At 38.1% G+C, this 27,936-nt stretch overlaps 1 protein-coding gene across 2 annotated transcripts in view; it reads right to left on the reverse strand.

Annotated features, from left to right (window-relative positions):
• The window catches only part of ADAMTSL1 (ADAMTS like 1), a 467,116-nt gene that overhangs the window by 344,552 nt on the left and 94,628 nt on the right, over positions 1-27,936 (reverse strand). For both annotated transcript variants that reach the window (XM_057549050.1, XM_007176787.3), the window contains exon 4: positions 18,869-19,105. In XM_057549050.1, coding sequence (XP_057405033.1) covers positions 18,869-19,105 — 237 coding nt within the window. The remainder of the gene's footprint in view (positions 1-18,868; positions 19,106-27,936) is intronic.

The raw sequence follows: 27,936 nt of genomic DNA on the forward strand, positions 1-27,936 counted from the left end.
TGTATGTGTATACCTGATTCACTTTGTTATAAATCAGGAACTAACATACCATCGTAAAGCAATCATAGTCCATAAAGATATTTAAAAAAAAAAAAAAAGGAATGAAATTCTGACACATCATACAACAAGGATCAACCTTGAAAACATTATGCTAAGTGAAATGAAGAAGACACAAAATGACAATTGTTGTATGATTCCAATTATATGGGGTACCCAAAACAGTCAAATTCAGAGAGACAGAAAGTAGAAAGGTAGTTATCAGGAGCTGAGAGGAGGAGTTATTGTTTAATGGGTATGGAGTTTCAGCTTGGGAAGATGAAAAGGTTCTAGAGCTGGATGATGGTGATGGTTACACAATAATGTATATGTACTTAATGTCAGTGAACTGTATAACTAAAAATAGTTAAAACGCTAAATTTTATGTTATGTTTATTTTGCCACAACAAAAAAAGAATAGGAGGTAGGAAAGCAACAGACATAACTAATTAACACAAGGAGCACGTAGATGCAATGGGGTAAAGACATACATACATACAAATAAACATATGCTATGATTTTTTTTTGTTGTTAATGACTTTAACTTCAGCTCTTCCTATGGCCTCCTTCTATCTGTACATGGACAAAGTCCCATGTGTTTGCATCCCCTGTTCTACCACTGAGCAAGTTTTATATGGACCTTACCACACTACATTGTGAAGTGTCGCATAGTATAGTGTGGTATAGTCTGGGATGGGATGGGGTAGTATAACTGCTTTGGAGCCCAATGGATCTGAATTTGAACACAAGCTCTGTTACTTATTGACCTTGTCCATGTTACTGCCATCTCTAATGCCTTGGTTTCTTCTTCTGTAAAATGGTACCAATCAAATCACACCTCCGAAAGCTGTTGTGAAGATTCACTGTAAGAAGGTATAGCTCTCAGAGTTCACTAATAGGAGCAGTTCTTATTCCTATTAATTACAACAGCAAATACAACTATGGAAGTTGAAGAAATGAAGAAGGAAGTGGATGCTAATATGTGTTTTTAAAATTATTCTCTACTGTTCTTTAAAACTCAAATGTGGAACTCTCGTTTTACATTAAAAATGATTATTCATTATTCAAATGATGTAATTTGCCCTCTCAAAAGTTGCCTGCTGATCTAAGGAAGAGAAATAGGATTATTCAGAATAAGTATCAAAACTTCAGAGAGAATCCACCATCACAAACACGTTGGTTGTGCCCTTAGTCAGCTTTCTAGTTCTGCTGCTTCTCAGCGTCTAACCTACTTATCTCCATGTGCCACACACCTCTCCATGAGGAAGAAAAGTCTTGACAGACCACATCTAGTAACAGATCATCTACGGGAGCATACTCCTTTATCAGTATGGACAACTGAGAATTGTCTGTCTCTATGTGTTTGAATGGGAGAAATAAAAGGGTCTTCTGTACTAGATTTGGGGTACAGATGGGGCTGATTTCTCATTAGTCCAGGAAGGGCTGATGGAAGAGGTGAGATGTGAGCTGTGAATTAAAGAATGGCAGCCATACTTTGGAACAATAAAGGCAGGCTGCCAAGTCCCCCACCCCCCTTTCCAAATCGGAAGCAGACTTCGAAGGCTGGTCTGGGGTTTGAATCTAGGTGGGTCCTGATTCCAGGGCTGGTACTGTGCTAGACACATTCCTTTTGGCTGCAAACCAGAAACTTCTTTCTTACAGCCCCATGAAAATCTTGCTGGAATCCATTAAGACACTGTTTGAACCCTGGTGAACTTTTGGCTGAAGAAGAGAGAAGGCTCATGTTTGCAGCAGAAAGTTCATCTTGTCCTAGCAGAAAAAGAGTTTAGTGTGAACCAAGACAGGGGTCTCCACAGCTGGTCTATCAGTGTTAACTTGTGAGCATTTCCAGCCCATTAGACTCAACCACCAATGGATGGAAGATGCACCTCACCGTCCAGGGAAGAGAAGGATGATTCAAGGTGTAACTATTCTCCCACAGGCAGTAGCAAAATCATATCCATTTCTTAAGCAGGAAGACATTCCTTATGCATGAGGCCACACTGCAGTGCCCTGTTACAATGACTAATAATCCTAAAGGCGATAGAATGTTAACGCGACTTGCAAAACCATTGCCTTATTAAAAAGTTATTTCCCATTACAGAAAAAGATCTGGGCTACTTCTCAAACTGAATCTCTAAACAACTAAAATGCTGGACTGTTAAAAATTCTAAGAGCCTTCTGTCTTTTACCATATTTCACAAAAGCTACGCACACTCAAATCTTCTTTTCTTGTAGATGGAAGCCCTGATTTAGATATAAACATATAAGAAAATTAAAAATGACAATAATCACAGTCATGTAGAGCATCCCTAAGACGTTCCCAGTGGCCATGGCTGTGTTAGTTGCTCCATCCCCTGGTCATGGCTAATCAGTGCCATAGTAGAGACACCTAGACTAGGCCAGATGGTCCTCCCTGGGAATTTGAAAACTCACTGGAGACAGAGAGAGACAGGATATGGATGGAGCTAAGTTATCTTTTGCCAGATATACACACATGTGTGGCTGAGGACTCAAACCTGCCAGGGCTCCTGTGCTTCCCAAAGCCTGGCCCTCCAGCTTGCTCTACGCTTCTAGTCACCAATAAGTGTTTTTCCTAACAAACAGTCGATGTTCCTGTCACTGATTCCTACCCTTTCAATAATCCTCCTTTTTGAACGTAGGTTGAACACAGAACATTTCTATTGCTTGGTAACCAAAAGAATCTTAACATCGAGCATATGTATTTTGCCAGGAGGGGCATTTCTTTTCCCACCCTGGGGCTAATTGTTAAGATGTATATATTTTCAGTGTTTTTAAAGGGAGAAGGTGAAACCAGAAGAATTATTTTAAGGTTTTGAGAAATCTAGAGGAAAAAAACCAAAGTGAAGGAGAATAATGACAAAGGAAAGCAATAGAAAATCTCTAATATTCTGGATTTGAAGAACAGTAGGCTTTAAAGATAGTACAAGCCTGGAATGAAGGGAAAGGAAAGTAACATAAGTAAGCTATTTCATTCCAAGACGTTTAATTTTTTTTCCTGTAAAAAGAACTACCTGCACAGGTTACGATTTTGTATTTACACATCTTAAGATTTTTAAAAATTTGAGTAGTTGCTCCTTACCTGATATTCAAATGTTTTTTAAAAAGCCTTTCACGTGGCTTCAGATTGACTTAGAACACATTATCACAAGAGTTCCTTTTACCCAGGAGAATGGTTGGGTGCATTAACACCTAGAGCTGCCCCTTAGCTGCAGGAGAAGATGTGAGCAGAAGAAACCTCACCAAGTTTTCCTTTTTCTTCTTCCTGAAAGAAACTAGAAAACCAGTGGCCGATAGAATACCCAATTCTTGGAATCCAGTTGTAGATTCTTATAAGCCTGAGATTCAGCAAGGGTTATGTGGGAGGGAGGAGTGATTCTGAGAGGGAGTATGATAAAATGAAAAGCACAGGCTTTAGAGTCCAACAGACTAAGTTCAAATCCCAGCTAAGCAACTCACAAGCTGTATGACCTTGGACCAGCAAATTAAACTTTTGGGCTATAGAAAGTATTCCTGTGAAGTTTAAATGGTATGCCAAGTGCTTGGCATAGCGTCTGGCATGATTAGTGCTCAATATATGAGGTGGATTATTTTATTATTCTTATCATAATTGTGATGATGATTTTGACTCTTTCTCCTTCCTTTGAGAAATATCTAGCCTACGTATACTTTGGGGAAGGGTCAGGAATGCAAACAGCTACAGAGTCCAGGCTAGGTGGGTACCCTCACTACAACCTCAGTTGCTGGAGGTCTCAGCAACTATTCAGCTCTGTCAAACAGTTGCCATGCTGGAGCGCAGACCAAATGTAGCACATGCGATTTTTTTAAAGGCTATGTTGTGAATTGGGATTTTTATTGGAAGTAGTGTATTTAAATCCTGGCAACCAATTCCAATTTCCACAAAACCACACTATGTGTACCAAACAAAAGTTGTCAGTAGGATATATTTGGTTACTCGTTTCCAACATCTGCTTTAGAGCCATGAAAACCATCTGGGGAGAAAATGAAAAAAACTATACGCCAAATTATAAGGAGAAACTTGGAGAATACTTGGAAATAGGCTGGACCGACATAGCCTTGATGAAACCATTCTACATATACACTGCCTAAGACAGCGCGTTTCAAACAAGCGTAAAAATATTTCTCTGGACTGAAAAAAAAACCACGTGGATGAAGAGACTCAGCTCCGCTGGCCTGGTGGGACCTTGCCCCTTCTAAGCCTTCATCCCCTCAGCACTTGCCATGTATGCCTGTCCCAGGGCCCACCTTGGGGATGGGAAAGTCAGGTGCCAGGAGAGCTGCACCTGCTTCACCACTGAGTGTGTCTTTGCCCTAACTAACCAAATGATATCCTTTACCCAAGCAAAGGGTATCCTTGCTATTCCTATTCAAAAGAAGAAAAAGAAAAAGAAAAAAACCTTTTATCTCTAGCTCAGGTCACGTAAAATCAAGAGTGGAAATGGCTGCACAGACATTATACTGTGTTGCTCAATAAAAGACTGTTGCCTGGATGGATGAATCAAGAAATTAACCATCTTCCTGCCGATCAACAGTGATACTGAGGTTTCTGCCGTAGAAGCTGAGAGTCATCCAATGGGAGGAATTCTTCCCCCACCAGGAGAATCCCAGAGGACAGAGGGAGGACAGTGGTCAAGAAGAGTTGAGAACTTGGGGAAACAAAACACTGGCTACGTTCTTTCATTTTAATGTGACTCTGGCCACTTTTTCCCAAGCTTCCCTACCCCACTCCCCTTCCTCTGAAATATCTGTTTGTTTTTTTTAAAATCACCCATAATTCGGCTGGCAAAGAATCTAAACTGGTACGCAAGTGCAGCTGTAAACTGAAGTGCTCATGGAACTAGACAGCCACTAGCTCCTGGCCATTGAGTGGTTGCTACAGCTTGCAGGTGCCGTGGGGTTGCAGCTGGCATTTCCGCAGGAATGAACGCGGTGTGCATTAAGTTTTTTAGAATGTTCATTGTTGGCAAAGTTTTCCACTTGTATTTTCTTTTATAGCACAACTATTTTTAAGTGAATGGAATGTCCTGTGACAATTTGGCCATACAGGAGGGAAATTTAGCCGAGGGAGTGAAATGCACTTAGTAATGGTGAAAAAGACTAACAAAATGAATAAATAATCCAAATCAAAAGAAAATACTTTAAACTCTAAAGGTTCTTGAAAAACACATATGAAAAGCATTTTCACGTAATACAAATTAAAGAGCACTGGATTTGGAGCCGGAATAGGTTTGAGTCTTCTTGGCTGTGTTACTTGCTAGTTGGGAGACCTTGGGTAAGTCACATGCTACCGTGCTCCGATGTTCTGTGTCTTCAGAATTACAATGAGGAGACTCAGTTGGTGATCTCCAAGGTCCTTTTCAAAGCCATTGTTTCATGATTAGCTTTGCAAAGAGATTCAACATATCTCCTGAGGCCTCTGAATTTGTATTGGCCTCTGTGTGCTATTAACCACACAGATAATTTCTTGCCTTTCTCTCTAGATTTCACAGATTCTTAAGTGTTCTCTTGGATCACAGGTAGTTAGCCCACAGCAATAACACTATGTTCCTTCTGGCTTTGAATTCCTCAGGGGCAGTCCAACCGAAGAGGCAATAGAAAGGACAGGTGGGGTTTATTACACTAACTTTAGGTGCTTGGGTGGATTTTCCTGACGCTGGCAAGTGGCCCTTCCTAGGAATGTTCCAAGAGAGTCTCTGGCAACCATGAGTGTGATAAAATTTGGGTAAAGCTATGTTCATGACTCAAAATCTGGAAGGTACCTGATGCTTTAAATTGTTTTTATTAAGGCTTTTGACAATTAAAGTAGCTACAACATAAAAAAAAAGTTACCCCTTTACCTAACTTGATACTGGCTTCAGATATGCCAATCAGCCAAAGGATAATTACTAATTGCCTTTCATATTTGGATTTAATTTTTAACATTAAAAATAATTATATGAAGTGTCTTAAGATACCCAATTTCAAAAAGGCTTCCTCAATTCTACTTTTAAAGAAATTTAAAACATTTCTTTTAAACTTAAGGCAAAGTTTCAAATCTTTCCAATTTCTGATATACTTAAACCTTGCATTTCAAGTTTTTGGGAAGATCAGCATTTTATGGCCCCAAAATTGATAACCATATTAATTACGGAGAGAGCTGGAGTAATTAAAATTATGTCTAAAGATCATCTAATGTACCCATGGAATATCCTGCAGAAGCAAACAATCTCCAGAGCCATTTTCTAATATACAGTTGGGAAAGAAACTACAACACACTGGAATCCTGATTGATATTTACGGTCTTTGGAAACTTAGCATTTTGTGAGTTTAATCCCAGGAAGGATCTAATGGCTTCAGCAGTGAGAGTTCATCCAGAGAATCTGGTTGATATACTAAGCAAACCAACAGTTATCTTGATGGAGAAAGTTCTGGGTAGATCTGAGCCATCTCCTAAGCCATGGTAAATAAAGAGGAGATTGCAGGAGGCCTCAGATTCTAAATTACTTCTAGCCTAGTATCATAAAACAAAAAAAGGTGCAACACATAAATGGACTTTGTTTCACAGCCTGAAGGAAATGAGAACAAGGCCCGAATAAATTAAAAGATAAAAAAGGTATTTTGGATGAATAATTTACATTATTTAGAGATGACGTGGTTATCAAAAGACAAAAATGGTCAACAGAGAGATTTATTGATTCGTTGATCATTCCATGCAAGAGTCTTAAGTTGAGTAACTCAATATAAAGAAACTAAAGATGAGTAAGTAGAATACAGTCTCTGCCAGTAAGGAGGTCTCAATCTAATGGGCTAGTTGATTAGGAAAATAAATATAAGACAAAGGAAACAAGATGAAAAACGGGTGCAAGAGATAGGAAGGAATATCAGTTCCTCTGTGGAGTTTCACTGAAGGACTGTGAATGTTAGGGAGGAGGGTGACCTGAGACACTAAACCTTCCTACCTGCCCAGAACTGAATTACCGTGCTCCTTCTAAACGCTCCTCCTACCTGATCCCATTGCATCCTGGACGTCCAGCTGCATCCCTAGTGTTTAGCATAATGCCTAGCATTAGTAAATGCTGGATAAATATTTACTGAATGAATGAATTAACAGTACTTAATCTCTCTAAGCATCATTTCCCTCCACTATAAAAATGGTTAAAACATAACCACGTGTCGGTTCACGTGAGGATTAAAGGGGATAACGTGTTAAATGTTAACACAGCACGGTGTCTGACAGAGTGCCAGTGCTCAATAAAAATTAGCTCATTATTATTACTAATATTAGGTGTCATTACCTCTATTTTTGATGAGAAATGAGGCTTAATTAACCTACTGAATTAGCCCATGATCACACAGAAAGGAAATCTGGAAGTCAGACTTCAAACTTGGATCTGCCCCAGTCCCAAACTGAAGCTCTTCCTCCCATCTCATGCTGCTGCTGATTATCGTTATTTGGGTTTAAGCCACGTCACCCACAGACTGGGAGCTTCTTGAAGACAGCGATGATGACATGTACTTTCATATCCCCAGAGAGCCTAACTCCAGACCACACGGCGGTACTATTTCAAAAACTGAACTTATCTGGATCTCAAACGTGAAATGGAATGATTCAACTGCAAGATGTCAAATTCCCTTTTCAGTTTCAAAACTGTCTTCTCTGAAGTCACTCAATGAATGAAGTACCAGAGTTAATCTATAGTGTAGCTAAATGCATAATGCTTTATTGAGAATTTACTAAAGATCTTCTCAAATCCAAACTTATTCCGCGCACCGCCCAAAGTTGAAAGATGTCCAACTTCCGGCCTGATATCACTATCCATTCATTTTAACATGTTAACGATGTGTTGGTTTCCAAATCAGTTTCAATGTGTAGAAATACTTCTGGATCTAAATGACTTCTTGCAACCATAATAAATGAAGGGGACACCCACTTAGACTAATGGGTTAGTCATATTGACTGTGTCAAAGTGTGAGATCAGGTCACTCACAGGTAACACAACCTTTAGATTTAGTGTACAGACTTTTGAATCTTTATACTACATTTTAAAAACACCTTTTTTTTTGAGATATAATTTACATACCCTAAAATTCACCCGTTGAAAGTGTAGAATTCAATGGTTTTAATATGTTCACAGAATTGTGAAAACATCACCAAAATCTGTTTAGCATGTTTTTATCACTCCCAAAAGAAACCTCTTGTCCATCAGCAGTCACCCTCCCACCCCATTCTACTCCAAGCCCCAGCTCTAGGCGACCACTAATTCACTTTTTGTTTCTACAGATTTGTCTATCCTGGACATTTCATATAAACGGAATTATAGAATATGTAACCTTTCATGACTGGCTTATCTCACTTAGCATAATGTTTTGCAGGTTCATTTATGTTACAGCATGTATCAGTATTTCATTCGTTTTTATTGTGGAATAATATTCCATAGTATGATTAAACCACATTTCATTTATCCATTCATTAGTTGATCCACATTTGGGTTGTTTCTGCTTTTTGGCTATTACGAATACTGCTGCTATAAACATCTGAGTATGGTTTTTTGGGGGGACGTATGCTTTCATTTCTCTTAGGTATATACCTAGGAGTGGAATTGCTGGGTCACACGGTAACTCTATGTTTAACATTTTGAGGAATGCCAGGCTGTCTTCCAAAGCAGCTGCACCATTCTGCAACAAGAGTCAAGAGTCATACCCACACAAAAAGAACGGCTAGTTGGTGTGAATGTTGTGGTAATTCTCATGGAATCTTCTCATAGGTAATAAGGTGATTCTCCAAAGTTAGAGACAGTAAATGAGGGAAAAATTGGGCGCTATTTTTTCTTTAGCTACTAAAACTGAGGCTATGGACTCCTTGAGGGGAGGGCTTAAGTCCTATTCACTGCTACATACCCCAGGGGATAGCCTAATGCCCAATAGTAAGCATTAAATATTAAATGAATGAATAAATAGCTTCAAAAAGGTACTGTGTGGTAAGGGATATACTTTGCTCAAGGAGAGGTCTGGCCTTTGCCCTTGGCTCCTGGGAGGCAATTTCTAAACTCTTGTCACTGACCAGTAAGAGTATCTTTGCTTGTCTGGGGCCTTGGGCCATGCCCGAGAGTCCAGGCTAACAATGTGATTTATGATGAGGGCTTTGGGCCTCATGGTATCAGCTCAGCCTCTGGAGGGGCTAGAGACGAAGGTCAGCCACGTGGGTGCTCAACCAAGTCTATGTGATGGAGCCTCAATAAAAACTGTGGATACCAAGGCTTGGCTGAGTTTTCCTGGTTGGCAGTAGTCCACACATATTGTCACACACTATTGCTGGGAGAAGTAGGTGCCGTCCACACCACTCTTCCAGGAGAGGACAATTGGAAGGTCTGCACTTGAACTCTTCTGGACCCTGCTGTATGTACCTCTTTCCTTGGCTGATTTTAATCAGTATCCTTTGGCTGTAATAAACTGTAACTGAGTACAACAGTACAACTCAGCTTTCAGTGAGTTCTGTGTGTCCCTAGTGAATTATCAAACCTGAGAGTAGTCTTGAGGAGCCCTGAACTTGAAGTTAGTAAAAGAAGTGAGGGTAATTTGGGGAAATCCAAACTTTGTAGTTACTAACAGTGCTGAAACAATATTAAAGATGATTTGGTAAAATTTAGCATATTCATTATTTCTACAAACAAGGGTCCCAAAGACTCATTCATGAGACAAAGCATCATAGGATGAATCAAGAAAGCTGCCAGATCTTGGTGGAAATTTCATTTAATAGAACACAGAATTCCGAGGCCAGAGTTCCCTGACTCAGCTACACATACTCATACCCCTATTAACAAAGATGTGTGCTTACTGATACTCTGCTTCATTATTGAAATATCTTCTCAGAGGAAAGGTGACATATAATAGAACTAATAGGATTTGACTTGTAGCTTTGCCTTTTTCTAGTTGTATGACCTTCTATGAGCCTAAATCTCCTCATTTATAAGATGGAAATAATAAAGATATTCCCCAAAATTGGTACAAGAAGCACATGGTGATATGAGTGATGCACTCTGCAAACTAAACAGCACGAAAAATAACAACATTTGAAAGTTTTTTTCTAAATTAGATTCACACTGCTTTCATCTACTTCACTGATCTCTTTGGGAAAACAAAATCCATGATTTTGTCTTTCCCAGTGCACACTGAATTTCAAAGGAAAAATTAAATAGATATAACTTTCAAAAAGTTTTTCTGTGAAAGCTATAGAAAGAAGCGTTTATGTATCTGTGTGTTTGTGTGTGTGATGTATGTTAAACAATAAATCTGTAAAAGTGCTTATTTAAAAAACAACCAAAGAGCACAAAAAATAGTTATTATAAAATTTTAAAAAAGAAGGGTTTCTGCCCCACAAATTGAATATCAAGATGAAAAAAAACTCTCATATGGCAAAGAAATCCTTTCCATGAGTAGAGATGATACAGGAATAAAGGACCCAACTGGGGTGGCAGGAAGGAGATAGTTTGAGATGAATGAATCCCTACGGAGTGTCACTTTCTCTATCTCTTAGCTATTCAAATAGAGAGGATATCTTCAGGAACTACAGTCATTTGACTTCAGTTTTTCCCAAAAGTGACAAACGCTTAAGTTGACTTGTTAACTAACTAGCGTGTGATCACAGAAAAGGTTAACCTGATGAATTTTTAATCATACATAAACAGGATAGTGACCATACCAACTTGATGGAATCACACCACTCACTTAAGAAGACGTAAGAGGGAGGAAGAAAGGATGTGAATTCACTGAGTGACAATCACATGGCAGACAGTGTGCTATACATACAGCATCTCCTCATCCCTCGTACTGCCCCAAACCAATGCCTGGCCCTTCTCTTACGTTCTACATCCCAGTGAACAGCAGCAACATGCTTTGCTCAAACTAGAAGCCAGAGCATTGTCTTCAACTCTCAATTTTTCTCTCCTATTTTATTTCACCAGTCACCAAGTCCAGGGACTCTATCTCCTGATTTGCCTTGAAATCCCCCCTTTTATTCCCACTACCAATTTTGGGTCCCTTCTAATCCATTGCCCTCAATGCAGATAGAGCACTCTTCCTAACATACATGTTTCACTCTATCTTGCATCTGTTTGAATTACTTCACTGGCACTCTTTGTCTCTCAATATTACAAACCCCAAGCTTCTTAATATAGCTTATCTAGCTCCTCATGACAGAGATCCTGACAACCTCTCTAGCCCTTTATTTCTTCACTCTCCTTCTTCAATTCTAGGTGCTAGTTAGGTCTTTCCAGCTATCTCTTCCTCTGAGCATTTCTTGATTCCATGTTTGGTCAAATATTCCTTCTACTTATGACAGTCTAAATTTCTCCCACTCTGGCTCCTACAAACTATTCAAAATTATATGTATATATATACATGTATGTATGTATGTATGTATGTATATGCATATATGAATATGTTTGTACTATGTACAAATAAACTGGGATGTGTGCTATTGTGGGTTGCAGTGTGTCCCCCAAAAGAGATATGTTGAAGTTATAACCCCCAGTGCCTGTGAGTGTGATCTTATTTGGAAATAGATCTTTGCAGATATAATCAAGTTAAGATGAGGTCATACTCGGGTTTCCCTGGTGGCACAGTGGTTAAGAATCTGCCTGCCAATGCAGGGGACACGAGCATTGGCAGGCAGATTCGAGCCCTGGTCCGGGAAGATCCCACATGCCACGGAGCAACTAAGCCCATGCACCACAACTACTGAGCCTGTGCTCTAGAGCCCGTAAGCCACAACTACCGAGCCCACATGCCACAACTACTGAAGCCCGTGCTCCCAGAGCCTGCGCTCTGCAACAAGAGAAGCCACCGCAATGAGAAGCCCACACACCACGACGAAGAGTAGCTCCTGCTCGACGCAACTAAAGAAAGCCTGTGTGTAGCAATGAAGACCCAATGCAGCCAAAAATAAATAAATTAAAAAAAAGAAAGATGAGGTCGTACTCAATTAGAACTAGCCAGAAGCCAATATCACTGGTGTCCTTATAAGAAGAGAAAAGAGAGACGTTGGGAGAAAAATGCCATGTAAAGACAGAGACATACACAAACCCAGAGGGGAGGAGGCCACGCGAAGATGTAGGCCTAGGCTGACAGCCACCACTAGAAGTTATGAAGAGGCAAAAGAGAGATTATACTCAGAGCCTCAGAGGAAGCGTCACTCTGATGATACACTGATTTTGGACTTTTAGCCTCTAGAATTGTGGGAGAATAAATTTCTCTTGTTTCAAGCCACCCAGTAACGAAAGCTACCACGTAAAGAAATCTGGGCTTTCTTTATCCTGATGGTGATAGAATGCAATTGAAATGATTCAAGCAGATAAGAAATGAAGTCAGATCTGTATTTTAGAAAGGAAACTCCTGTTTCCACTGTAAACTCCTGTTCACAGTTAGGTGAATACAGTATAGGGGTAATAGTATACTTTGCTTTACACTTGACTCATCTCCCCTTAGAGTGTCAGTTCAGGGAGGGCAGGGACTGTGTTTTTTTCCTGTCCATTCATGTATTTCCAGGATCTAGCACACTGCTAATTCTTAAGTAAATATTTATTAAACAAACAAACTGAATTTTTCACAATAGCACTACAAAGGTACCATTCCTGAGGGATGATATTTAACTCTGTAAGCTCAGTACCCACCAGATTATCGGGAGAACAGATAAACAATGTTCACAATCTAAGTAATTTGTTAAAATTCAACTAGTAGGCAGTAAAGCAGTTCATTTCATCTTTACTGTGTCACGCAAAGGGGAGAAAAAGAAAGATGATGCATTAAATCTCTGAAGCAACGCCATGCTTCCATGTGGAATTAGATTACAAAACACAGAAGGCAAAACAGCCAAGTCCGTGTTTCTGACATCACTACCTTTAGAATACCTGGTAGACATTTGATAGTAGTGACTTAGGTCACAGACAGAGATGGAGAAATAAGCATTCCATTCAATTCGTTTCAAACTACTCACCATAGGAATTATTAAAAACGTAAAGAACTTCTTTGTTAGAGCTGTGGTTCATTTTAGTGTCACCACAGTATAAACCTCAAAACTCCATGATCCAATTTATTGGTTACTTCTTTATTGTATTATTCATTTTACAGCAACATTATATAAGGCATTACTGGAAAGGAATTCACCTTTTCCTTTACGAAACGCCTTGTTTTCTGACACAGCACTGTGCAGTACTATAAATATGCAGATTCATTAAAAAAGAGCTGGCTTATAATTGCACTTTGTCTTTTGATGTATGTATATTAGGTAACAACTGATGAATTTCATTAATTATGAAATAAAATACACTTTTCTGTATTTGACTTCAAAATAACCTCAAAATTATTTTTAACAGCAGCACATGTTCTATCTGTAAATTTATGCTACTCTTTTTTTATATTTAAAACAGAAACAGGCTTTGTGCTTTATAACAAATATAAATGGGGTAATTTGGATAATGAAAATAAATGAATAACAGCGGCACTAATAGAGCTGATCCTATTTGCAATGGCTCATTAACTCTGTACAGGATGCAATTCACTGCCCTGGATCAGGAGTTGATAATGGTGCAGCATGGAGCTATTAGCAAAGAACGGTGCAACAGGAAATTAACAGAAGGTCTGTTCATTCGCTGGGAAGTCAGGATCCCCTTTAGCACGTATAACCACTTTAAACCATGCACTCAAAAAGGCTATAAAGAGGGAAAAGTCAAAGAAATAATCTGAGTACTACTCCTACCACAAGCTAGTACTGATCAAGCTCATAGTAAGCACTTCAATGCAGTTGATCACTTAACCCTCACGGCAATCCTATCAGGTAGTTCCAGATATTACCCTCAAGAAACTGAGCCTCAAGAACTTGCTCAGAGTCATACATTAATGAGTGGTGGAGCTTAGATTCAAACCCAGGCATGATGACTCCAGAGCATTCGCTCTTAACTCTTCATGGATGACAAATCGCCTTCCCGGCTCTGCTTTATCCCCAACTTCATCGAGTCTAGAATGATCATGAGCAAATAAAAAGCCCAGTGTTTCTCAGTCTGAGATGTAAGGTGGGGAGATACATCAACACAGCTACCCCTCGGGGACAACGCTCAGATTCTAGCGGGGATGTCAAGGGGAGGATGTGGTTTGAAAAGACATTCACTAAACCTATTGTCTCCACGTGTAAATGACAGAATTCAAGCTGGACGAGGTTTTGGCCTGTGGCAGAGGCTGAAGAAACAACACAGGGGGCATAGTTAAAAAATGCTGGTAAACAGTGACATTCTCTGACCTCTAGTCTGCCATTAACTAGCTGGAAGATCCTGGGAAAATCGCATAACCTAGCACAGCAATATTTCTGAGGGCTGGACTAGATGATCGCAAAGGTAGTGCTTTCACTCTTAGTAACAATTTCTGTGCTCTGGAGAAAGAATGAAAAATAAGTACAGGGTCGTAACTTTCTCATAAGGCAAACGCTATTCAATTTAAAGGTTTGTCCTACATTCCTTCATTCTGAAATCAGGTTCTTATTGCTTTCTTGTTATTAAAACTTCATTTATGAAATGATGGTGAAAGTCCATGAGAGAAGGTCTCCTTTTCCTTTTGAATGTTCTTAGCAGAATAAGAAGTAGGTTACTTTATCTCATTCTATAAACTTTTTTGAATTGTTACAGGGTTATGAAGTTCCACACAGGGAACCACTACATTAATATATTTTGCGATTCAAAATGTTCAGGGTACTCTACTTTTCCACAGCACTTGACAGTTTATTAAGCATTACACATGAATTATCTCACTTGGTGCTCTGCAGTCTGCGAGATAATCTTATTTTGCAGAGTAAAAATAGAATTTAGGAAGGGTAAGCAACTTAATCAAGATTACACAGATCAGTAAAGAAAATCCAGATTGTAATCTGTATCTTGTGACTTTAAATGCTATCTGCTTTCTAATCAGCAAGTGGTTCATAAACCTGGCCAAACACTAGGGTCATAGGGAGAGTGTTTTAAAAACATCAAATGGATAAACCTGAATTTCTGGAGGATGGGTCTAAGAGTTGTATCTTCTAAGAGCTCTCCAAGGGATTCTGGAGGGCAGTCAAGTTTGGGGACCAGTACTCAACATCACACTGCCTCTGTCCGGCTAGCCTCACCAGGAAGAATAGGGGCTTTGGAGTCAGAGCTGGGTATTTCTGAGCGAGTCCTATAACATACCTGAGCCTCAGTCCTTCATCTGTGAAATGAAGATAATGCCACCTAATATGCAGAGTTGTAAATATTTTTAAAAATATACGTAAAGTGCCTAGATATGGTAGTTACTAAAAAATGGAGGATATTTTATTATTATTATTAGTACTACTATTACAGTGAATATACTGCCTAATACGATGCCTAATATTACTGAATAAGGTATCTCTTATAAGTAGCAATGATTCTAGAACTTTCCTGAAGCAAATTCACTACAAATACAGATAACCCCCTCATTTACGACTTTTGGAACTGTCTGCAGGTCCCAGTTCCCTCCTCTGTGAAATAGTTATATTTGTAAATTGCTAAGGTATCTTTTGACTCTAAAAGTCAAAGTCTCCATAATTTTATTTGAGAATTAAAGCCTCAGATGGTTTTGAGGAAGTGGATTTTAGTTGAGTATTAAACAGGCATAACTGAAATAATTGGTACTTAAAAATGACAAATCTCTTAGTTACGCTGCCATTTTCTATCAAGGTAAGACTATGTCCAAAGCTAGACATTTGCTTCTCTACAGTTTATAATTTATATCTGTCTAGCATCAAAAATATTTGAAGCAGCTTACCAACAAAAAGTGATAATAAGACAACAATGAAGCCAGTGAAAGAGCTGAGAATTCCCCCAAAATGGGGTAGAAAAGGAAGAGAAGAGAAAATGGGGCAGAGGAGATGACTTTTTTCAGGAAGCCAGGAGAAGCTCTTTATAAAAACTGTACATTTAAGTTAGCGTTAAGATTTTTGACAGTGTTTTTAAGATTATGAACATATGACTTCTTAATGTTTCTTACCAAAGACCACAAATGCTAATCACCGATATACAGATGCAACCTAAATAAAGGAACTTTTTTCTAAGTAGGATGGAATTTATGTATGTCCACTCTTTCAAGGTAGCAGTGACTGCTTTTCTTTTGTTGACTAACCTCACTCTTGTCCTTCTGAAAAAGTATATACTGCATTTAAGTATTCCATCGTTATTCCTCTATCATTTTTTTGTGGATAAGAAAAAATTTTTAATTGTTTTGATAATGTCAAACTTGTTATTGGCAAAGCCAAGTAAATCTTTAGGATTGTTATCCATTTGGGAAAACTTCTATCATATTCCTCTCTCACCTTGCTGTCTTTCTCTCACATTGCTGTCTTTCTGCTCCTTCCCTCCTTTTTATAAAAGTCAAGTAGTTTTTAATCATAAAAAAAAAGGCCATTACGGTAATGGTAGCAAGGATCTAAAAATGATATCACTTAAATTCATATTAAGTGGTAGTTTTTGATTCCTGAGCATGATTAATTTGATTTTTTTTTTTTAAACAACTATTCCCCTGCTCTGATTATAGTCAAAATGAAAACTCCTTCTTGGTTTTAGACATCGTTTCCTTTCTGTTCCTGCTGTCACTGGCCTGGCCCAAGGTTCATGCTTCTCCTCACCTTGGCCGCTCTTAGAGCCTCCTTTTCAGCTGGTCTCTTTGCCTCCAGGGTCCTGTAAGTGGTCCAAGCTCCACTTCAAGCATCCTGTAACTGAAGCTATATTCATCTTTCTAAAGCAGAGCTAGGGTTATGTCTATTCTCCACTAAAACTCTTTCTTGGCCACCCACTGCTGATCATGGTCTTGTCTGCCATTTCAAGACACCATGATTTTCTCCCAAAATACCTCTCTCTCTCCTTACTGAGTACCTGGGGGGTATCCTGCTCTCTGGCCAAACTACTTGTTAGAATCTAAATGCAATCGGAACTCTTCCATCCCTTTACCTTACTATTGCCTCTAACAAGACAAATAAATGAAGAAAAGAATAACAACTAATTACAATTTCTAGGTACGTCACCATTCTTTTCAGATATTCTCTAATTTACATTTGTCCCCAAATCTAACAGGTCACACTTATAAGAATCTAAGTTGAGGAGGCATGATTATTCTTGCTTCAGTTGCCAAGGTACATGAAGCCAGCTGGCAGGGTTAGTCTAGGAAAAAAAGAGGCCACATTGAATTCCCATGCAGCAGAAACAAATGAAACCTAATTTGCTGGCCAATCTTGTTTATTTTGGTTCATTCATCAGTATAATATAGTACCCACGACTTTGGACTAGATATCAGGGAACGTGAAATTTAATCCCATTTCTTCCATGACCAACCATATAACTTTCAGAAAATCACACAACTTTTCTGGTCCCTGGTTTTTTCTCATTTACAAAATGGAAATCTGTCTTTCTTTGTTCAAACACTACACATACATAAGAAATTATTATTATGTTTATTTGCCATTCCCTACAACATAGTCCCTTTCTGTATATATTTGCTTTACAATTCTCTGTCATTCCCAAAGCTTTTGTAGATTCCATAATTACATCTCAACACCACTGAGAGTTCTAGAGAAGGAAGCAAATACCAAGTATCACAAACGATTCAAATATACTGCTTTTTAGGATGTTGATTAGATCACCTCTTAGGCCTTTCCTAGCTTTAAAATAGTAAAATAGTTACAGATATGTAAACATCACTCCATCCACCTATCTAAGAAGTGCTTGGACTTGTCACAGTTTATTTGTCTCATGATTCTAGACCTCATGAAGGTTTAGTATGTCTGTCTCTCTCTCATCTACACAGAACCTTGTAGGACGTCTCATACCTCTTGTAGTCATTCACACTACAGCTATTCCTTTTACATCTGAAAACAGATTTAGCTTTTAAATAAACACATGAATTTGAAACAACAAATTACTGAAACACATTTTAAGTTTATTCTTATATGGCTAGTTGTGATATCAGAAATTCTGAAGAGAGAAAAATTTCAACCAATGTCTTCTTGGGAGAGGCAAAGATTCTCAAATTGTCTACTACGTGAAATTTAAAAGTATAATGGTCAAGTATAGCACACAGGAAACTGTAGCAACTGCTTGCTCCAAAAACTAGGCTGGTCATCCTAATCCAAAGCATAGACTGAAATCAAGATGGCAAACGTATTAACTCTCCCTCACCTTACTAACTCCCTACCTAAAGTAGACATTGAAAAACTGATACCAGAAATCAAATCTCTTTGCTCTCCCTGTTAAAGATTTACCTGGCTGAATTCGACCTAGTTGACACTGCCATGCCTTTTCCTACAATTTGTCTAAATTTTCAGCATAACTGTAGTCATGATAGAGAAGCAACAAGTTCTTGTACAGTGTACGTGGAGATTTTAGAGCCAATCTCACCTGAGCGATTCTGAAGCTCTAAGTAAATGAAAGTTGATGCCTCTGAATACAGATACACACACACAGACACCCCCATATTATTTCAGGGACAACCAAGGTAGAGGTAATTTCAGAGTCTAGTACAAAAGTGATACACAATATTGAAGAATTTTGGTTCTTCTATATTGAAGTGAGACTCAAAGGAAAGAAGAAACTCTAGTCCACTTTTCCTTAACACATAATACAGCTCTTGTAGTTTTAACTGAAGCTGAACCTCAATTTTCAAATGGGTCATCATTTGTAAAGTCTAGAAAAAGTAACACTGATTCAGATAGCAGGACTACATAGAAGCTACTGACACAAAACCCTCTGGAAAAATAGAATGAGAAGAAGCCAGCACTTACTTGGCACAAACCACTGATGCACATATCCAAAGATTCTGTGTAGCAGCGAGTCCCATCTAAGACTTTAGGTGCAAGTTCAACAACTAGGGCTGTTCCTTTGGCCTGGCACTTGAGGGAACACGGGTTGTCGGGGTCGTTAGACACAGGAAGCCATTCATAATACTGGCCATGGTGCTTGACATCATTATGAGCTGAGCACTGCTGCGCTCGGAAATCACCTGCTTCTGGTGGGCAGTCCTGGAGAAGAAAAAGAGGGAAGGGACAAGCACAGGTTAGGAGAACAGCCTCAGACAGAAAACTAGAGCAGCTATGTGCTCCAGGTCTTAGGAAACAAAGCAAATGTTCTGTCATTACAGATGGACACTCCCATAGCATCTGAAAGGTTATATGATTATTTGGCCCTCAGAAGGTAGAGATCTGAGAAAAGTCATCACCTTGAAATATATGTTCTGATAGAAGTGAAATGGGAAAGAAACCAGCTTGAAATAGATCTGATGGATACTAGTTGGGAAAGTAACCACCCTGAAATATATTTTTTCAAAGATGTTTATTTGTCCATGGATTCCCTCCACATTGCAACATCATTTTTGTTTCCTTGTAATTTAAGTAGAACTGAGTATAGTCACAGGGTTAGTTAAAAGTATCACTGTCATTTTCCATTCTGATACCAAAAGCTATGATAAAATGTTATTTTAGAAACTAGGAGCAAAAAGTTTTGATGATTTTGTTCAAAATTTTTTTGTGGGGTTGTTTGTGAGTTTTTTTCTAAAACAGTATACTTAGGCTACACAGTATCCAGAATTAAACATGGAGACCAAAATAGAGAAAACAGCATTTACACCTGAATTTCTTTAGCTTCAGGCAGCATGGCTGAATGTTTTGGACTTCCTCCTCAGATGGGAGTTGGATGCAATATGGTGGGTCTCTATGGGCCTACGTTTCCTTGTGTTTAGAACAGAGGCAATGATAATACTCAGCTCTCAAGGTCATAGTGAGAATTTTATGAGCTTTTGTTGGTCAAATACTGGCACAAGGAAGACAGACAGTACACAGTAGCTATTACTGTGATTATTTAATGAAGCCACTGAAGAGAAAGTGTTGTTGGAGAATTAGGAAAGCCTCTGAATTTGAATTTGAAATCACACTGGCTGAGACCAGCAGAAAACAAGAATGTTTTACATGTATATTTTATAAATGGAATTTTAAAATGTAAAACCATAACTAACCATGGCTATTATCTAATAAATGATAAACTTTAGTGAAAACAATTATGATTTAATTTAAAAAAGATAAATATCACCTATCCCTCGGAGAAGCTTTTTGATAAGTAGGTCTATTTTATTGTACCTGCATTCAGATTAGGATTTATTATGGAAGATTGTAGAATATCCATCTACAAGGATGGATATTAATGACAGGGAAGTCTTTCATTAAAATTTTTTATCTTAAATAATGAATTTTCATGTGGCCTTTTAGCAGTTCCTGATTACTACATTATCACTTTTAAGAGTTCTCTTTTACAAGGTTTCTTCCTCTGAAAATCTGTTTACATTTAAATAAACATTGTGAGAATAACATTATGCTATTTTATAAAATGAAATCCTGACTCTTTCCTCAAATTTCAGTGTTACTATTAAACAGCATATAAGGCTTTAATATTTCAGAAAGCATAAATTCTTCCTAGGCAAAATGGATGTAAACAATTACTTATTTCAGTTGAAATTAAACTAGCTCAAAATACAATATAAATTCTGAAAGGCATTTTATTGTTAGTATCATATATGTTCTCAGAGTGAATAAAATGTAGTACTAAAGGAAAAGAATAAATTTTATTTATTCTTTAAATAAATAAAGTATACATGGGTACCCAACAAGGCTTAAGTGATTTTGAATACTGTCTGAAAATAATTTAAAGATCATTAAACCAGTCAATAAGTGTGTGTTACACTTTGTTGTGATAGTTAGTTGTTTGTTGTAAGAAATAAAACAAAACTCACAATCTGCAAACCTATGCTATAAATCACAAAACAGGTAAACTGTACGATGCAACACAAACTATCTGAACTCAAATATTTTAACCCCATCTCCTTTTAAACGATGTGTTCCAAGATAAGAACACAAACAAATTTAACATTAATTATTCAAGAACTTACGTTCCAAAGGCAAGACCACAACTTGCGCAGTTTACAAATCCTACCATTCTCCAACTAGACCTCATTTACTAGCTTCTGTCCTGAAATAACCCTGTAATTAACTACAGCCCCAAACTCTACAAGTCTTCTTCCCTAAATTCCCCCATCTGAGAAACTACAGACTGTCAGGGTGCTTCTTCCCCTTGTTTAGCAAGTTTAATGAAACCAGCTTTATATGATTAACACGTTTCCCTGGTGGCCGCTGCATGGGGGCTTCCACAGTTAAACTGATAGTTTAATTAATAATTTTTAAATAAAGTATTTTCAGTTTCATGATACCTGTCATTCCAAGAGTCAGCTGATTACTCAGTAGTACAGAAGAAATACTGAAGTGAACTCAATAAAGCAGAATACTGAGCAAACTGTTTAGAATGGTCCCAAACTTTCCTCATAATTACTTTTACCTTCTTTTTCTATAAATAAAAGTGAATCAGCTATAAGGGAATTTCAGGGTCAGGTTGAATCAACCTCCGCATTAAGTAAGAAGGATAATATTTAATTAAGAGACCTTTGCGTATGAACCTGAGATACTTTTCTGCATTTATCTAATTGCAAGAAAGGAGTGTCAATTACATCTTAAAATTGATGTTACATCATCTTAGTACAGACATAAAACTCCCACAGAATCTCGTATGAGTCCCTTCTGTTCAACAAAACGTGTTGAGTCTTCCCACCTTTACTAAAATAAATAAGACTGAAAGTCAGTCAAAAGTAAAATTACTAAAAAGTGAAGCTAAACTATTAAGACTTTTTGGTTTTCTTTTCAGTGACAAAAAAGTAGACATATATAAACACATTACAGAGAATTAACAGGCAGACAGATGTTCCTGTTTGCCACTCACCTATATCTACTAGCTCTGAGAACACCTGCTACAGGTTTTATAAACTTTCACAACTGGAGAAATGTCTCTGAGAATAATAATGCTTGCGAACACCTTTACTCACTTTTATCACTATGGTCTTTCCTCCTGCCCCTACTTCTGTAGGGGTGGGAATATATATTTTGCTAAATTGAGAATGCACTTAAAACCTGGAGTTCAACGTTGGAAACTGAACTTGAACCTTCTTAATGTTTGAGTTTATTTGTACTTGGCAAAATGCAACTTCCTGTTTTAAGAAAAAGGACTTAAGAGGGCTTATAAAACAGGTTCAGAAAGCTTCTTGGACATCAAATCGCTCTTACAAAATAACGTTTTCATGATTTAAGTGTAAATGAATCAGAAACATATGAATCAAATTTCCCTTGAAATACACATGTTTAAAAATTAAGGGAAGAAGGATTTGGCAAACGCTTCTTTTGTTGAACCCAAAACATCTCAAGCATAGTTCAAGACACTCACTGAACTCCTGATGCATCTGGAATCACCCAGCTGCAGGAGTGGAAACTCAAGCAAAGTCATCATAGTTTCTTGTCCCACAAGTATCATAATAATAATTACAATAACTCTTACTTGTATAGAGATTCATCATGTACAAAGTTTTTAGTTTTGAATTATAATTTGATGCATGAAACCACTATAGTTCTTGATCCTCCTTAAAGTTAGACTTAGAAACTGATGACCTAACTGCTTTGAAAAATATTTAACATCCTATCCTGGGCATCATCTTTGAAATATCTCATAGGTAGTGATGATGAAGACAAATAAAATTGCTGAAAATTCTCATAGCTATTTGAACTAAACACAACCCCCACCAAGAACCTGGCAAAAAAAAATGGTGTGGGAAAGACGCTCTGGACTAAAGACCCCCAACTTTCAGCCAGAAACACTGTCCAGTAGAAACAGAGCAAGAGAGAGCAAAGGAATGCATTCTTGGCCTTCTGTCTATTTCCAACTAACTGTAATGCCTGACGATTGACAACTCTGTGTCAGGCTACTGAGCTAGGGCTTCCTCACTCTGAAAAAAAATATATTTTATTTAACATAGTCAGATGATCCCATGAATTACTGCATTTAGCCATTTAATACAATATAATACTTTTTCTCTCCAATTTTAAAGCACTCAATCCTAACCATGTCAGAGTTTTCTTCTTTAAAAGCACAAAAATAAAAGCTGACCTTTAATGTACTCCCATTATAATTCATGAAGTCCGTGGAGTTCTGCCATAAATGAATCCAATTCAAAACATTTTCTGGTTAATTAACTAGCCAGTGGGAAAGATAAGATGGATCCCAGATGTCCCCTGATGATGACAGGTGGATCAGATTACACTGTGGGACAAAAGAGGGTCAAGCTTCCCAGAGTTTACTCACTGGGTGAAATGTAGAAGATTATAATCTCAGCAGCTAAGGTGGTAGCATCAGAAAGGCTTTTAAAATGGTTCTGAAAAAATATAGATTCAGGGTCAGGAGAAACATAACTTTTTCTCTTTTTAAAGATGACATTTTCCTCCCTGAGGGATACCCTTCTACCTCTACCCTTCTGCTCTACCTCTATCCGGCGGTTGGCCTTTTCTCCTAATTTTGCTGTTTCATTGAAATTATTATACGAGTGCCATGGTAGAGATGCCATATTCTGATTCTTTGGTTTTATTTATAAAGTCAATATTAATACCTGAGAGTATCAAGAAAATACTGGAAATTATATTTAGGCGACCACTTGGACTGTAGTAACTGAAGAAATCTATCCTCTCACTGCATTTCCCTATCTCGTAACTGTTCCTCCAAATTCCGTGTCTCCCCTCCATCCGGTCCTAATCACTCACCCACCATAAACATTACTGTGCAAGAAAACAAAATTATAATTGCTTAATAAGGTGTCTATTCTATCCTCCAGAAATTTGAGATTGCTACTCCATGATGAAAACATATATGGAAATTTATCAGCTACTTGGTGACTTTAGAACATTTTATTAGTGCTAAGTTTTACCCTCAGAATATTAGGAACCCTCAGTGGTCTGATGGTAAAATGGGAAAAGATTACCATAAAAGATTCCTGCACAATAAATAGACGGAAGCTCTGAAAAATATACACCCTAAAGTTCTCAAATCTCAGCACAGAAGTAGACACCTCTTTTATATATTTTGGCTTTACTACTTGGCTTTCTGCCTCTTTTATTTGAAGTTAAGCTGAGACTACTAAACAGTAATTATCCACTGATGCAATCCAATCTAATATGATATTTTGTTCTCAGAAACATAATTAATGTTTCAATTTCTATTTCCAACTCAGACTCCCTTCTCCTGAACTCCAGTCTCATATATACAACTGCTTCCTCACCATCTGGATGTCTAAGATATCACAAACTCATCATATCCAAACTTGAATTCCTAATCCCCTCCTTCCCCCCAAAATTTGTTTCCTCTGCAGCCTTTACCATCCCAGTCAATGCCAATTCCATCCTTTTCAGGCCCCAAATCTTAAAACAGCGGTTCTTACACTTGAGTGTGCATCAGAATCACCTGGAGGGCTTGATCAAAGTACCAGATTATTAGGGTCCCATCCTCCAGAGCAGGCGAAACGTGCCACACAGCAGGAGGTGAGTAGTGGGCGAGTGAGCGAAGCTTCATCTGCAGCTCCCCATCGCTCGCATTACAGCCTGAACCATATCCCTCTGCCCCCCAACCCCCATGGAAAAATTGTCTTCCACGAAACTGGTCCCTGGTGCCAAAAAGGTTGGGGACCACTGCTCCAGAGTTTCTGATTCGGTAGATTTGGGGCGGGGGGGGTGGTAAAGGAATTTGCATTTTTAACAGGTTCCCCAGTGATGCTGATATTGTTGGTTTGGTGACCACACTTTGCAAACCACTGCCTTGGAATGATCCTTGACTTCCACATCCAATCCATCAGGAAATGCTGGTTCTATACACAAAAGTATGCAGAATCTGACCACAAACTCGGCCAAGCCACCATCATGCCTTGCCTGCACTATTACAATAGTCTCCTAACTGATCTTTCTTCTTCTTCCTTTGCTTTCCAAGAGACTTCTGTCAGAGCAGCCAGAATGGCCTTATTAAAGCAGAAAAGAGATTGTGTCACATTTCAGCTACACCTCTGCCATGGCTCCTCACTTCACTCAGATCAAAAGCCAAAACCCTCATCACAGATGGAGGTCAAGATATGGCCCCACCATCTCCTTCTGTCTTCCTTATGCCCTTGGCTCCAGCCACACTGGATTCCCACTACGCCTTGAACACTCCAGGAGTACACTTACTTTAGGACACATGCGTTATCTACCCCTTCTGCCTGGAATTTTCTTTGCCCAGATTCCAGGTGGCTAATTAACCTCAACCTCTATCAAGTCTTGCTCAAATATCACCTTCCCAATGAGACCTACCTTGACTCGTCTATGCAAAATTGCAATTGCCACTACTGATTCCTTTTTATCCTCTCAACTTTTCCTTTTTTCCTTCACACTTAATGACCTTCAAGTACACCACATAATTTACTTATTTATTATGCTTATTTTTTGTCTGTGTCCTTCCACTAAAGTATAAGCTCCAGGAGGATGGGGATCTTTGACTGTTTGGCTCGCAAGCTATTATATACCAGTACGCCAAAAAATTTTTTTGAGAATGAATGACTAACACATCAAATACATGAAACAGAAGTCATGTCTTTCATTGTAGAAACTCCTATTCTGTTTTCTTAAAATCTTGCAGGGAATCTAAATCTTGATAGTTTCCTAATCAAGGACTCTTAGAAAACCTTGATGAAATATCTAGTTTTTCTTCTTTTTTGGAAATACAGATTTACAAGAATACTTTTCATTTCAGACACTAGGAAAATTGAATAGGGATTCTTGCCTACTTTCTGAATAAAAAGGCAGATTGATGTTTCCTCCAGCATGTAAACAAATTTAACAGGGCAATACTAAGAAACATAAAATGTGCTGAAATAATTTATTATTCCATAAATAGACAGTTGTAAATTTTATAGAACATTCACTGTTATATGCGTGCACTATAAAGCACTAATGTGAAGGTATCAAGCTTTATCCCCAAATTTTGGCCACCTGCTTATACTAACATCAACATTATCATCAAAAGCATTTATTTGTGCAAGACTGCTAGCTGCTATGAAAAATGAAATTAAACATAGTCCCTGCCCTGTCTAGACAGTCTATATGGAGACAAGTCTATTATATTTCAAGAGCATAATAATTAAATCTCAAACACATCACTCTCAGGGCAAAGAACAGAAAATGGGGTCGATTTTGGAAGGTGGTGCTACAGCAGGTAAAGGTCACTCTTGGCTCATTCTTCCTCCTACTTGAAAATACCAACAGACTTTCTTGGGACACTATATTTTCATGTATAACATATAAGACATATTTAAGAGTCCTTTGTTTTGTTCTTTTTTTTTTTCCTGGTATAAAAGATTTACAGATTTTCTTTATTTTCCTTCCAAACCATCAATACTTCTGGAAAGTAAGTGCCTATGAAAATTAATCATTAACCATTTGAACGCCTTACTAGGGATCAGGGTCGGGCCGTATAAAATAACATCTTTACAGATTTGTGACCCTGTAAAATAATATGGAACTCTTGAGTTTATTCAAGCTTTGGGTGTGCCCTACTCTGGGCCCACTAAGTGAATGCTGGTTACAGGTATATTAAAGAGCTCTAAACCAGTCCAAATGTGTTTATCCAGGTCCAGACATAAGAGACTCAACATGTATCACACAATAAATCATTAACCCCACCCTACTTACTTGATTAGAGCTTGTTATCTGAAAACAAATGCTCTGCTTGGCTAGTTTTTAATGTCTCCAGGCATTTGAGAGCTGATCTAAGTAAAAACATTTAAAACATTTCATTTTAAAAGTTCATTTTTTTTTTCTCCCCCCTTTGGGTAGCTTTTATTTCAGTGCCTTTCTTTTTGCTCCTTTGAACAATGCAGACTTTTGGAATCCAATTCCCTAGAGGTATTTGTAGGACTGGTTGTTGTTTGTCATATTACTCTTAAATTCTCTCCATTTTGAAAATATTCATTCCCTGAGGGCTTTTATTGTTTTTAGTCCCTTTCTCTGAATTAGCTCCAATTTAGCAGTATCTTTTCTTAAATCAGCATTTCTGACATTTTACTATTTTTTATTATTGTCTAAAATAAATGTTCTCTCCCTCCCCAAATTAACATATTTGAAGTGGTAATTTGTAATCCTTTCTGGAACATGGCATACAATTTCATTTTAAAAGCATTCAAGTCCACAGGGTTTTTGTTTGTTTGTTTGTTTGTTTTCAGACTGTATTTACCAAAATATTTCTGGTGGAGAGTCAGGTTAGAGGAAGGACTCATATAAGGGAAATATTTCAGCATGTAAATACTTAAGCTGTTACTACTGCTGGGGCCTGCTGCATAACAAGTTCATTATGCTTCTATTTATAAGTGGGAAAGGTAATAAAGCTTGATATATGACAAAGGAGCAAATATGGAGGCTGAAGTTGTCTTCCGGTGCTTATGCCAGCTGCTTAAAGAAAACTGGAAAAAGATACCATCCAGAGCAATTCAAAGATAAATACAGTAATCCCCTGCTTTTCCAAAGTTCGCTTTACGCCATTTTGCTTTTACGAAAGACCTTACATTAATACCTGCTTCTGCCAACCAAAAGAAATCCGAAGAGGATTTTTGCTTTTACAAAAAGAGGTGAAAAGCAAAATAGTGTTGTGTTTATTTTGCAGCGAGTCTAGACACCCACCCCAAGCAGGGAAAGTGGCACCACCAAGCTCCTTCCCCAGGAACTACACTCTGCATCTCTGCATCAAGCCTACATTTGAACTGTGTCTGTGAGCACCCGTGCTTTAACTCCATTTATTCTGTGCATCTGTTAGCAAGATGCATACTAAGGTCATTGCTTCTTTGTTTTATGCCATTTCAACTTAGAAAAGGTTTCATAGGCTTGCTCTACTTTCAGAAAGGGGAGAAACCTGTACCATG

Source organism: Balaenoptera acutorostrata, chromosome 6 (genome assembly GCF_949987535.1).
Source record: "Balaenoptera acutorostrata chromosome 6, mBalAcu1.1, whole genome shotgun sequence".
NCBI classification, from domain to species: domain Eukaryota; kingdom Metazoa; phylum Chordata; class Mammalia; order Artiodactyla; family Balaenopteridae; genus Balaenoptera; species Balaenoptera acutorostrata.